The sequence below is a fragment of the Microcaecilia unicolor genome, chromosome 2, assembly GCF_901765095.1.
Source record: "Microcaecilia unicolor chromosome 2, aMicUni1.1, whole genome shotgun sequence".
Lineage (NCBI taxonomy): Eukaryota > Metazoa > Chordata > Amphibia > Gymnophiona > Siphonopidae > Microcaecilia > Microcaecilia unicolor.
Window position 1 is genome coordinate 425,656,322 of NC_044032.1, and position 14,620 is coordinate 425,670,941.

At 42.7% G+C, this 14,620-nt stretch overlaps 1 protein-coding gene across 1 annotated transcript in view; it reads right to left on the reverse strand.

Moving 5' to 3' along the window:
• The window catches only part of CENPE (centromere protein E), a 466,760-nt gene that overhangs the window by 145,870 nt on the left and 306,270 nt on the right, over positions 1–14,620 (reverse strand). The window contains 2 exon segments of the mRNA XM_030192156.1: positions 2,452–2,769; positions 10,218–10,373. Coding sequence (XP_030048016.1) covers positions 2,452–2,769; positions 10,218–10,373 — 474 coding nt within the window.

Here is a 14,620-nt window from a genome sequence, read left to right on the forward strand (position 1 = left end):
AATGTGGCGACTCCAACTTCTGGGCAGATTTTGTGAAGTTAGCCCCCTGTTGAATAACTTGATTGGTTAAGATTAGAACCTCAAATTCATTTTAAAATAGTCTGTCTGGATGTATTTCACGCTTCTATAAGGCTTTACTGGGCCAGCTACCACCCCCCTAAAGTATGTCAGACAATGGGAAGAAGAACTGGGAACTCATCTAACTGATCGGAAATGGGAAGGGATTTATAAAAACCTATTGAAGGTCTCTATATTTAGTAGTCTAACAGAGAATGGATATAAAATGTTATACCATTGGCATCTCACCCCGGTACGCCTGAAAGCTATATATGGGACAGGGTCTGATAGATGTTGGTGTGGCTGTGGGAGTCTGGGCACCTCTATACAAATTTGGTGGTCTTGTCCCAAAGCTCAATGATATTGGGGTGAGATAGCGGGTTGGGTGTCAGATGTTCTGGAAGTTCAGGTGAAACCAACTATAGCCAGCTGCATGCTCCATTTCTGACCCAGCGAACTACGTACATATAGTCGCAGGCTGACACACCATATATTCATGGCAGGTCGCCTATTACTGGCGAAAGCCTGGAAGCAGCAAGAGCCCCCTGCACTTCTTCAGGTCCAGAGCAAAGTAAATTCTGTGTACCTTATGTCTAAGTTCACTGCCCTTCACAGAAATAGATTAACGCGATTCCATAAGACATAGGAGGCATATATTAGCTGGCTTGAGAGCTTGCTTGCTCCGTCTTGAGAGAGATATGACCTCTTAGAATTGGGAGTTTGTCTTACTCACAAGCTAACAGTTTTGTTCTATTAGCTAAATACTAGACACGAGAGGGGGGGGGGGGGGTAAGGGGGGAGGGGTTGAGGGAGAAGGAGTTACTTGGAACTGGCGGTGTGAACCCTGTACTGAAGAGTGACAGTTTGTGATTAGCTATTTTCCTGTATAGGTTTGGGGATTGATACAATTGTTGAGAGGGGGAGGGGGTTCTTTAAGTTTGTTGTATTACGTTTAAACTTTCATTAAAAATAGATAAGCCTGTTTGCCCTATAAATGTGTTTAAGGCCCTAATTCAGCTATAGTAGGAAACTTGCTTATATTCCCAAGTCATAGAGGGCAACTAAGGAGTTCTAAAAATTTGTCTCTCGATGTTCCTTCTGTAAAAAAAACATACAACTGAAGTATGGGAATATTCTTTTGCCTTCCAAGGCACAAAAATATGGAACAGTCTACCTACAACAGTTCGCTTAACTACTCCTTACAGTTCTTTTCAAAAGGTCTTAAAAAAACTTGTTTGCTTCTTAATGTTATATTTTATAAAAATTACTTAGATGGACATATTTTTTTTATTAAGATTGCAATATTGATTTTAATGTAATTCTATCCATTTGGGATATCTCTTTGCTCTGTGATCTGCTTCGAATCGCAAATGAAAAGCGGAATAGAAATCACAGAATCGAATAGAAAGACTACTATTTATGTTTTTTTCACATGAGAATCAATTTCTTAAGATGGTTTCTTTTAATTTAATCTAAAAGTAGTCTATTGTATTTCTTAGTTGTGACATTAGATTGAGGCTTGCAGAAGACATCTACATGCTCTTTTCATTCAGTCTTGCACATTTGCATGTTCCTTTACGTTCCATACAGGGCTTCTATCAACTGTCCAGAACAATTCCACCCATACTGAAATCATAAGTAAGATTAACATGTCAATCGCTGACATGTTTTGATATCAGGACCAGTGCTTATAGGCAAATTAGGCAGTCTCCTGCAGCACCAAGATTCGGGGGGGGGGGGGGGGGGGGCAGAAAATGTCTGGCAGTCATGCTCTGCCAGGAGCTGAAACCAGATACATTGTTCCCTACCCAGACAGCATGCCTATATATTGGAGTCACTAACATCAGGTGCATTTCTCTTGATATCACTGGTCATTTTTCCTTTGATATTGTAAAAAAAAAAAAAAATGGCCAAAGTGAAATTAAATGACCCAGTTTTGGAAAAAGTTAGCTGAATGACACACAGACACTGATGTAAGAGTGCCACATATAAATAAAACTAAAGACATGAGAAACCTAACTCAAGTTTAGGCAAATTAGTTGTAGGCAAATTAGGCAGTCTCCTGCAGCACCAAGATTCGGGGGGGGGGGGGGGGGGGCAGCAGAAGGCAGGTAATTTAAATTCCCTTCTCTCCTGGTTCTGCACCCCCCCCCCCCAAGAGGCCCTACCCCAATGCTTACCCCGGTGGTACAGCTGCCATTGCCATTTAGCAGAAAGGGGAACAATATTGCTGTTCCTCTTCTGTGTAGGCACAATCTTGCAGTATAAGCTGTAAGATCCCATAACCTTGTAGCTCATACTATGAGACTGGCCCTGCTTTAATACTTGCCATTTCTAAACTCCATGTACCTATGCTTACTTAACAACACATCCAAGAAGACAACAATCACTCACTTGATCAGTGTTCTTCTCTAAATCCTCTGACAGTTGGTTCCTCTCTGCTTGGAGTCTCTCTACCATCTGTTGAAGCTCATCTTTTGCTTGGGTTACAGTATTTAGGGTTTCTTGAACATCTTGAAGTTTCTGCATAACCTCAAGTTTCTCTCCATCTGCTTTATCTAGTAAGGATTGGTTGGATTTTAGTAGCTCCTGAAGCTGTTCCACCTCCACAGATAACTTCTTCTGAGATTGATCACATTCTTCTCTCTCATCAAGGAAATGTTCTTCCTGTGCTGCAATTTTCTGATTAAGTTCTTGCAGTAAAGATGACAGCTGAAAATTAAGATAAAATAGTATAATGAAAAATCCATCACTGACAAGACCTCACAGCTTAGTTTTAAAACGTAAAAGTAGGTGTCATATTTACATATAGCTTTATCTTTAATAGGCTCTACTTTATAAGTTTTGATGTTATTTTAGGAAATTATAGGCAAAGCACACATGGCGAAATTTATTTCAACCTGATAATTTCCTTTCCTTAAGTCCTGCTACACCAGTGGGTTGTGCTCCCCAACCAGCAGATGAAGGTAGAGACCAATGAACTTCAGTGACCTCACCATTAAGGATTGGTGCACTCCTGTACCTCTCTCCAGTATGTTCTTTACCAAGCTGATGTGACTACCCTGCACAACCTAAACCAAAAAAATACAACAAAAATTGACTTGCAAGAAAACTTCCTCTTGGCACAGGGCAACAATATATATATATTTTTTAATACAAAATGAGATCTGTAAGAACTCCAGTGTGCAATACAGGAAGAACCGTGACAGCAGAATAGCTATTTCCTCTAGGAGGGTCCTGGACTGGTGCAGCATGACTTAAGGAAAGGAAATCATCAGGTAGGAACACATTTCATCTTCCTTTTCCTCCTGCTAGACCAGTCCAGGCTAGTAGGATGTACCCAAGTTTTACTGTCCTGGTGGGGGACACAATGCTCCCTCAATGACCATGTGCCCATATGTACAGTCCTCCTTAGCTTGCAAGTCCAACCTGTAGTTCTTCACAAATGACTGCAGTGAACACACTCACTGCTCTACAGATTCCTATCACCTGAGCCTCCACCCAGGAAGTCACCTAAGCTCTTGCTGACCATGCTTTAAGCACCGCTGGTGCCTCCCTTTTCTGCAATAGATGTGCTGAAATTATTGCTTCCTCAGTTCACTGAGCTGTAGAGCAGTGTTTCTCAACTTCAAGTCAAGTACCCATCCTCTTAAGATGAACAAATTTCAACCGAGTGCCCCCGAGCTCCGATCAGCAGAGATTTTGAAATGGACATTCTAATCATAAAATAGAAAATAAAATGACTTTCTACATTTGTTGACCGGTCATTTTATTTTTCTAATTGTGGTTGTCTGAGCTCTGATTTCTGCTTTCCTCCATCGTCTAATCCTTGTCATTTTCCTCTTCTCCCTTTCAGCTTTCAATTTATTTTTTGGCCTCTATCCAGATTTAATTTATTGAAGTTTTCAATCTCCCTCTTTTTCTGTGTATCTACACCTTCCATCTCTTCAGGAGTGTAATAATCACCACAGGCGCAAAAGTTTTCTGTGTTAGCTTGCACCTCTCAAGGGCTAGGCCATGAACTAGAAAGGATCTGATCTTCCATAGATACAGGCTCTTGCTTCAGAAACTCTATCCACTAGATTCACGAGATCAGCATATCAGGGCTGCCGGAGCCAGTAAGACACTACCACAATCACTCAAAAGTGATGGCTGGTAATTCTGTGCACAATGCCAGAGCTTTCAAGTTCTTCAGTCACAGGAAGGAGCAGGGGTCCTTGGACATTGATATGTTACTTCAACCAATCTGTTTTCCATAGATTGGTTGAAGTAACATATTAATGCCCAAGGACCCCTGGCTCTTTCCTGTGACTGAAGAACTTGGAAGCTCAGGCACTGTGCCGAAAAGCCACAAGATCAAATACCAGCACACCCCAGCAATTCACCATCATTTGGAAGGCCCAATCTCCCAGCTCCCCCCTCTCTCAGGTCCAGGGTGTTCTGACCGAGGAAATCCACCTCCATATTCTGTATGCCTGCAATATATATGCACCAGAGATGGCTGATGTTTCTCTACAAACTGAAACAGAGGGGCAATTCCCATAGCTACTAATGCACTCTTGATTTCACTCTGTCTGTTGATGTACACCGTGTTAGTCACGTTAGTCTAATAGCAGTAAGGGTGTTGACCGTTTGCAACTGCCGGGAGGTGACAATACGTTTTAGTGCTCAAGCTTTGTTTGTTGATGGACCAGGAGGCCTCCTCCTGCATGCAATTCACTTGAACCATCTAGTTTTGACAATGGGCTTTCCAGTAGAGACTGGCATCTATTGTAAGCACCACCCAAGGAGGGGGCTCAAGCAGCAAACCCCTGTGTATATACTGAGGGCATTGTCACCACTCTAGTAATCAAATGACAAAAATAGCAGACGTGACCCCCTGCCAACAAGGCAAAACACAATAAACAAAACAAAGGAGGGGGTAGACCAATTCACCAGTATGGCCATTGATTTTTATTGTATCCCAACCAGAAACAGTTCGACGTCTTCCCGTACTTACGCCAATTTACACCTTCCCAACTGCAAAGGTATTAAGTACAGATCCTCCTATGCATTCAATTTTTCCTTTTTGGGTAGCCAGCTTTGGAACGCTCTACCAAGACCCATCCGAACAATCAACGGCCATCTGCCCTTCAGAAAAGCGTTGAAGACCCATCTCTTCAAGAAAGCCTACCCCAATGATCCAACTTAAATAAAGCCCACCCACATGATTCTGTCCCGACGATTGTTATACATTAAACCATGTCTCTCCCATTCTCCTTATGCTCACCCCCTATCTGTTCCTCCCCATCCTTCCTACGCCTTACCCTCCCCATTTTCATTCCCTTCTACACTCAATCCCTCCTATGCTCAATTTACTTATTAACCCCATTAGTAATACGTTTACTACAATTTGTAATAATCTTCAAGACTTTGTAATTCTTTTTACTTGTTACTATGTAAGCCGCATTGAGCCTGCTATGTGTGGGAAAGCGCGGGGTACAAATGTAATAAATAAAATGCTTCCAGCTGCAGCTATAGTCTTCTTGTACTCCTGAGTTGTGGGGACCACATGGAAAAAAAAAAAAAAGAGAGACTGCTGTAGTGGGCACATGTGGGACTATGACTTGAGCACTAGATCCAGGGTCACTGCCATGGACCCTAATAACTTCAGACTATCCCAGGCCCTTGGTGCTGTCTGTGCTAAAATTCCTGCAGCTGAGATCAAGACTATGGACCAGGGTATGGAGGTCATTAACACTTTGCCACTTCCATTACTAAACCATGCTCCAAGGTATTCCAAGAACTGGGAGAGAACAAGCGTGCTTCTGGAATAACTGATCACCCAGGCACTAGCCTCCTCAGCACCTTGGTCACTCAGTCCAGGGCCTTCCTGGTCTTGCCCTCTGAATTAACCTGGATTGGCCAGTTGTCCAAATAGGGGTGGATCTGCATCCTTTTTATACAAAGGAACACTGCACTATCACCATAACTTTTGAAAGCATTCTGGGGGACATTGCCAACTCAAAAGGCAATACTCTGAATTAGAAATGCTCACTCAGCCCCAAAATGAGGAAATTTATTTTATTTTTTATTACATTTGTACCCCGCGCTTTCCCACTCATGGCAGGCTCAATGCGGCTTACATGGGGCAATGGAGGGTTAAGTGACTTGCCCAGAGTCACAAGGAGCTGCCTGTGCCTGAAGTGGGAATTTAACTCAGTTCCTCAGTTCCCCAGGACCAAAGTCCACCACCCTAACCACTAGGCCACTCCTCCGCTCGATGTTAGTAGTCCAGCCAAATAGTGATGTAGAAATAAGCTTAGCAAGGTCCATGGAGGCGAGAACTCCTCTTCCTTGAACACAGAAGTTTTCATGCAAAACCTTGGTACCCAAAATGCAATACTGACACTCGTCCAGATTCAGGTGAAGAGACCCCCTGCCCCCTTCCTTGGGGTCCAAAAAAGTAGATGGAGTACTATTTGTGGCCTCACTTTGTAGGGGGGACTGACACGACTGCCCCACATTTCCACACCTTGTCTACAGTTATGACCACAACCTTCTTTTTGGTGTTCAAACTACAGTGAAAACCACAAAAGGGTCTGAAAGACACTCTGCAAATGTGTATCTGTGCTTTACCACCTTAATAACACAGCGGTCTGATGTAATAAAGGCCCATTTCAAGAAAAAGAGACTGCCTACCTGCTGTGGCTCCTCAGAATGACCCTGCTGACAATCACTGGGAATTTTTACCTCTAGAACCCAAGGAGCCACCCAACCCTTACCTTGAAGGCCCCTCCAAAAGGGCTATGATCTCTAAAATGCCTGTGTTACCTGAAGAGGTTGAGGGCTGCCTGCCAGATCAGGAACATCTCTAATCTCTGACACAACTTGTTCAATGAAGTTCTGCCTTTGTGCAGTCTTCAGGAGCCTCTGTGGCATAGCTTTGTCTTTGTCCTTAATCAGTGACTTCAAATCCATCTCAGAGGAGCGTGCCTCTGAAAAGGAGCCCATTGAGCTTCAGTTATGAGACCAAATCTGTGACCAATTCTGGAGCAAGTGTTTACCGCATAACCGCCCTCAAGGCCTCTGATCTAGCGTATGTGTGGATGAAGTCATAGCATACCATCTGCCACAATGGCAGCTCTCGATTCTACATGGGACACACCCAGTGAATGTAGGAGCTGTTGGACCCTATGAAGAAGGGTACGGGGCCACAATCTGTACATATCACAGCCCGAGTCCCCCAAAGCAGAGGCAAGAATGCCTGCTTGAGGAGCAGCTCTACTCTTGTTTTAAATATCCTTGAAGACGACATCACCCTCTACTGGGATGACTGTCTTCTTCGTGACCATGGTCAAGCAAACATTCATCTTAGGAAGCTTAAAAAGCTGGTGCAAATCCTCCAGTGGTAGAACAATCTCCTCATGATCTTGGAGCCTTCTGAGCACCATATTCAGGTTTTCCCACATCTCCAGCATCATTCTACATACGAATCTATGGTGGAGAAAGGATCTCAGAACCCTCAGAATCTCCACAAATGGGTCCCCATCCACCAGCACTTCCACCATCTTCTGGGAGGACATTATCTGGGAGATGAGGGTTGGCAGCTACTTCCTCCTAAAAAGGTGAATGACTGGGTACTCGCTGGAAGGCAAAACCTCCCCTTCCTCAGAGGGAGAGGCAATATTCTCATTGCCCCCCCCCCCCCCCAAGAGCCACTCATCCTTGTATGTCAAATACAGAAGATGATTTCAGCCACTGAGCTACAAGTTCAGGGTTCAGCCTGGATGCTGCCTCTGGGTCTCTTCCAGTCCCCCCAGATGCTGGCACCTATAGGACAGAAAAGCTGACAGGCCCCCCCTGAAGAGTCCTTCTATAGCTCCTTCCACAGATCCCTATGCTTCTGGGAACACCCCCTCCTTTAGTGATGCCAATGGGAAAAACATCTGAAGCCACCACTAGACCAAGAACCCCTTCCGGGTATTGGCCACCCTCCGGAAATTCATCTGTCCTGACTGCCAGCTATTTCTCTGCTTCTCCATTGATGGTGGAGGAAAAGATCAGTAGCTGAATTGCACAGCGGTTTGCCAGTCGTGGTCCAGTAGGCTGCACAACTGACAGCACACTGTCTCTTCCTGCCCAGGCTAGTCCATGACATGCCCCAGCCTGTCCCCCATCTCCTTGAGCTCCTACATAGAAGGGGAAGGGAGGAACAGCTATTTAGGAAGGAGGGAGTCAGAGGGCACATGGACAAACCTACACACCAACCCAGGAGGGTCTCTGTAAAGGTTACCCCCTTCTCTACTGGCCGAGATCCCATTGGACATGTCACCAGGCTCCAAGCCCACCAGGGGAGGACCATAGCCCAGCCCTGGTAAAGAACCATAACTCAGTTAGGTGGAGGTTCTTTGACTCCAGGGACATGGGCTGAGACCCAAACCTCTGAGAACAAGGCCACATTGTTGCATCAATCCAGCCAAAGTGCAACCACCTGCTGGAGGCAGAGAATACTGGAGAGTTACAAGACTGCATCAATCCTTAAAGTGGCAATGCCCTCACTTAAGTTCAATATTCTCTATCTCCACCTGCTGATTGGGAAGCACACCCACTAGTTTAGACTGGTCTAGGAGGAAAAGGAATTGAATATTTTTAAACATCTTAACTGCACCTCACAATTCTGGAGAACATAGAATAAGGAAAACACTTGACACAAAATATGTGCTATTTATAACAAAACAGACAAACACAACCACCATAACAGGAGTCATTTATTACTGGTTAGCATGTGATAGCAGCATTAGTGTGTGATCTGCTACAGAGCCCATAGAAATAAAATGGGCCTGGTGGTGGACTGTGCATGCTAACCATTAGTAAATGACCCTGTTTTTTTCACTGACACCAGGCATTCTCTGAACACAGAAGTTCATTTATACAAGTGGATCAGGCACAGCTACTACACAGTATTTAAAAGCTCTATGGGTAGGTAGTTCATGAAGGGTGGTTCCTATACTGCTGCAGCTCTGCATCTTCTTTCAGTTCTATTATATATATTTGATTACGATAATGCCTATAAAAATGCTAAATAGTAGTAATATGACTGAACTACTGTCTTCAAAACAGCAATTAAAGGAAAGCAATTTCTCTTCAAGATAAGCAGTTTATCCCCGTTATACAAGTAGATATCCTAGATTAGAATAACCTTTAACAAAAAAAAATGAGGCACAAAAACAAAAGTGTGCAATATTTTTGGTTGGAAAGACTGTTCTAAATATAGATATATATAGATTTTCTCTCTCTTTTTTATATGTAGGCAAGATGACCAAAAATTGAGCCCTAGGAGTGATTTAGCTGAGTTCAAGTCTGAAAACTATAAAGCATGCACAGGTAAAGCATGGGAGGCTAGTCCAAAAAACAATGACATGAATGTGTAGACTACATATCACATCACAAAATCGTAGACCTCAGTGAAGGTAGACTTTAGATGAGCGAATTGGCACCACCATGTCATTAAAACCATGAACTTTGACATGCCTTTCTAAGGTCAGGTATGCCTGGACATGAGAGAAAGAAACAATCTGTTAAACAATTTGAAATGGTATATACTGGAGCACGGAGCAAGATGGCATTTGGCATATATACAACTATTTATGGACCATATGATGCAGGTGAGTTGGAGCAATCTATTTTCTTTTTTTGTTGAAAGATTGAGGATCAAAAGGAAGGGTAAATCAAAGATCTACCCATCCAATAGATTCTTCTAGGATTCTGGTGGGACTGATGAATGCTTATTGAATGTAGCATTGGCAGGGCAGCAATTCAGATTGTCAGCCTGATGCTACCTATAAAAGGGCTGAAAACCCTTGGATACTGAACTTATTCCTTCACCAGCTGCCAGTGGAGGTATAACCATCTGAATATAGGCCTATCATTTCTCATCTTGCACCAAGTGTTTCTTAGATAATTATTGTGGCAGATATTTTATTGTAGAACTAATTCTTAATATGCATTTAAAACTGCAACAAAAATGTATTTACCCCCCCCCCCCCCCCCCCCCCCCCAAAAAAATTCAATGACAATATTTTGATTGTTATGTAACCCCTGGAAAAAGAAGTTGCAGGAATCAGCTTTAAATACTTGACAATATCTTCAGTGTCTTATAGTTTTATTAGACTGCATACCTTTTCTTGCTCAGAGGTTGCTGCTTGGAGCTCTCGCGTTTTCTCCTGAATGTTTATTGAATATTCTCCAGACTGAGCCCTCAACTGTGCCACAAGTTGTTTTTGCTCTTTGAGATCCTCTTGAGCCAACTTCAGTTCTTCCTGAGCTTTAACAAACTGAAAAAAATGTTTTAAAAAGTATAAGCACCTATATGAATTCTTGCCAAACGGATATGTAATTGCACATATTTAGTATTTTTTTTCTATTTGTGGCTAGATTATAATGTCAAAACAAAAACAATATTAAGATAAAAAAAAGAGAGAGAGAGAGAGAGAGAGAGAGAGAGAGAAAGAAATGGCGCATTATCACCATTCTCCCAGGTCTACTGGTGTTACAATATATATTTAGGTGAACTTTTATGTTTGCTCCAGGTAGAAAGCAATGCTTATACCATCCAGGGTATGAAGTGCTTTTTCACATTCATGGACGAGAGGCTTTGGGGTCCTTTTACCAAACTGCAACTAAAGAGCCCTGAGGTAGCTGCGGGGGCCTTTTTTGCCACTCGCCGGGGGCCTTTTTACCGCAGTGGATAAAAAGCTCCTAAAAAAAGACATGGCCATGCGGTAAGATTATTCTTATTGCGTGGCCATGTGGGGGGAGCAGTTACCACCACTCACTTAGGTGGCGATAGGGCTCTGCGGTAACCATGCAGTGTGCTGGTGGTAGTTCCGGGTTGCTGTGTGGCAACCCTTTAGTAAAAGGGCCCCTCAGTAAAAAAAAATGCTGCAAAAACAGTTGACTAAGAAGGAAATCTGACACCACTTCAGGATGAAACATGGAGCACCAGCCTATGACATTAGTACAGTACAATCCGCTTAAGTGCAAGGGCCTGGGACCAAAGAAATACATGCAGTTAACCGGAGCGTGCACTTAACCTTTGTGACCAAAAGAAGCTTGACATCTGATAAACATATGTACAGTACTGCTTATTACACGTACAGTATACAGTCTCCGTTAACTGACGTTATACAGTCTCCGTTAACTGACATTAGGTTTACTTGAAGTAATCAGTTATAGTCCTTTTTGTACACTATTGTGTCTGTGAGTTCCAGACTACGTCTGCCAGATGGTAAAAACTGTCACATCACTGACATCCAGTGGCCTCCAGCTAGGCCTGCACGGTGTTGAGACTCTCCAGCGCTCTTGAAAAAGTGACAGGAGGTTGTTGAATTTCGTCAGCATGTGCCTTGCTGCTCATTTCATCATCAGCTGTTGCCTGCGTGTAGGCGCATATCTCGACATCAGTGCTGTCTTCAGCTGTTTGTAGATCGTAATCAACAGCTACGTAGTGATGAAACTTCAGTAACACCGGCTGGGATGTCAATAGCCTGTTCATCTGACGCGATTGCAACAGCTGCATCTGTTTTGTCCCTCTCCACATCCTTAAAGCTTGCCCGCTTATAGCAGTTCACAATGGTTGCCTGTGTAACATGATTCCAGGCTTCTTTCTGCATATGTAGGGAATCCAACAGTGATAGATTACGAGCCAGTTCAACAGCACATTTATCCTTGACAGTCTGGCCATCCATAACGCTCATCAGACGATGTAGCACAAGAACCCGATAATGTTGTTTGAAATTGGCTATTATGCCCTGATCCATAAGTTGGATCCGAGAGGTAGTGTTTGGTAGCAGAAAGACCACCTTGACGTTAGACAGCCTGACATCATCCCTGTGTGCAGCACAATTATCACAAAGCAACAAAATCTGACGCTTTTGTGCCTGCGTTCTAGTGTCTAACTTCTTTAGCCACTGCTTCCAAATTTCCCCAGTCATCCATGAATTTGCGTTAGCCTCGTATGACACAGGAAGTCGCTTAACTTTCTTGAGGCAACGGGGTTGTTTGCTCTTTCCAAGGACGAGTTGTTCCAACTTCTCACTCCCAGGCATATTGCAGAAAAGGAGGATCGTCAGTCGGTCCGTTGACGTTTTACCTCCTGAAGTTTCAGCTTGTTTGAATGCAAGTGTTCCATCAGGAATCACTTGCCAGTAGAGACCGTTTTCGTCAGCATTGAAAATGTCACGAGGTGCAAACTCGTTCAAGATGGTAGGAAGAACTGAAACAACTCAATTTTCAGCACCAAAGTCATCAGCATCTTGTTTTTCACCATGCTGTTTCTTGAATTTTATGTTGTTCCTCGCCTTCCATCTTTCCAACCATCCAACAGTTGCTTTGAATTCAGTTAGTCCAAGACTTTCAGCTAGCTGATTAGCTTTCTCCATAAGCAGTGGACCACTAACTGGAAACTGTTTGCTCCTGACTTGAGAAAACCACCGAAGAAGAGCATCTTCTACATCCTCAGCTTTTCCTACCCGTTTTCATTTCTGTTGTGGATTTGTATTGTTTTGCCAGTCTTCCAGAAGCTGGTCTTTCTGCTTCAAGATACGTGAAATTTGACTGGGATTGACACTATATTCTTTAGCAATAGATGCTTGACTTTGTTTTCTAATTTTATAAGAACTTCTATTCATTCAGCCAGTGTTAAAATCTTACAGTTGCGTGACGACCCCAGTGTACACTCTAACAACATTCTTTTGCTTATTCTGCCTGTGGCAGTTAAAGGGGCGGTAAATTTGAAATCTCGTTGGTTGTCATACGCCAATTGGCTTCCATATTCAGTGCGCGCGCTTATGTAGAGTCTTTCCTGCAGAGGAGCGGTCTTAAACCATGCATATAATCAAATCTTACACTTATCAGTGGTGTGTTAAACTGAAGTTTGTCCCCATAGAAACTGATGGCGCCAAAAACGGGACCGAAGTACAGCATGCAGTTAAACAGAGCATGCGCTTATCCGATGTGCACTTAAATGGAGTGCACTGTATATAATTAGATAAAAAACTAACCATGTTGTGCACCAGATCAATTGTGGACATATTTGGAGATGAAAAATCCGATTTTTAACTCGTTTAGATTATAACATGCTACAGAATCCTTTTACTAAGCTGCAGTAAGAAGTGCTCTTAGCGCATCCTTGTGCGATATTTCCCACATACCAAGGCACTTTTACTAGAGCTGTAAAATAACTCATTTTCTATTTTTATTTTGAATTAATGGTCATTAAAAAAAGTTACCATAGGAGCATTTACTGTTACCCATTTTGTAGGCAGTAAGGGCTCATGTGGTACTCCTGTGTGGTAATGCAGATGTGCAGTTTAGTGCAGGAATGCTCATTCTGCCCTGACACGCCCCCTAAAAAATAATATTTAAAAATTAAGCATGAGCTAATTTGACAGTTACCGCAGAATGCCTGAGCATGTCCTGTGGTATCCATAAGCTGCACCTAAAGCAACTTAGTAAAAGGGTCCCTACATTAAGAAAGCAACTTAGTAAAAGGGTCCCTACATTAAGGGCAACCAAAAAATACATTAAAAAACAAGTACAGCAGCAAAGCTGGCAATAGGGAAGAAAGAAAATCTGACAATTTCACATGATTAATAAAACTGCTTTAGCAATTACCTGTAGAGTCTAAAATTCAATTTTAAAAACTGCTTGCTTTGTACATTAAGGGTCTCTTTTACAAAGCTGTGCTAACTATTCTTGCACAGCAAATGAGAGGAAGCCCATTCAATTCAATTGCTTTCAACCTGGAGCAAACATAAAAGTTCACCTAAATTTATATTGTAACAATGGTGATTGTGTGCCATTTCTTTCTCTTTTTTTTTAAATCTTAATATTGTTTTTGCTTTGGTATTCAGATCTAGCCACAACATATTACCACCTGTGTGTTGGTGAACAGGCACTTATTAGCTCTAGGTTACCCAGAAATGTAGGTAAGTATTTATGAAACAGGTGTTTCAAATGCTCTGTGCCAAGACAATGAAGTTCTCTTTCCTTTTATAGCATAGGAAAACTTATAAAGACCTGTTTTTTTGACCAGATTTACCTAAGTGTTTTTGCCAATTTTATTGCTGATTTCATACAGGGGGATTCAAGATGGCAGCTGTTATGGTTCTCTTGCACAGGACCTCTTTTGAACTTTATTAATCATGGTCAAGCAGAAAGGCGTGTTGAAGGGTTTCCCCTCTGAACCTCAGGAAGTTTTACCTTCAGGGCTTGTGACTCATTTGTGCGGAAAGCCTGCAGATTGAGGCAAGGCTATTGCTAACTGTCTCTATTTATACGGAAAAACACATAGTTAATTTGTCATCAAGAAAAACAAAAATAAATACAAACAATAAGGCCCAGGTAACTTCAAGTCCATAAACTGGGGTTGCGATAGGTCACCATGAAATCCATCACTGGGACCCCCCACCTGTGCACAAGATTGAAGATGGATGGACTGAGACTCCATTCTCTAGGATCCACAAGATTGACTGAAAAAGTCTGCCTGGACATTGTCCACTCCAGCGATGTGAGCCTCCAG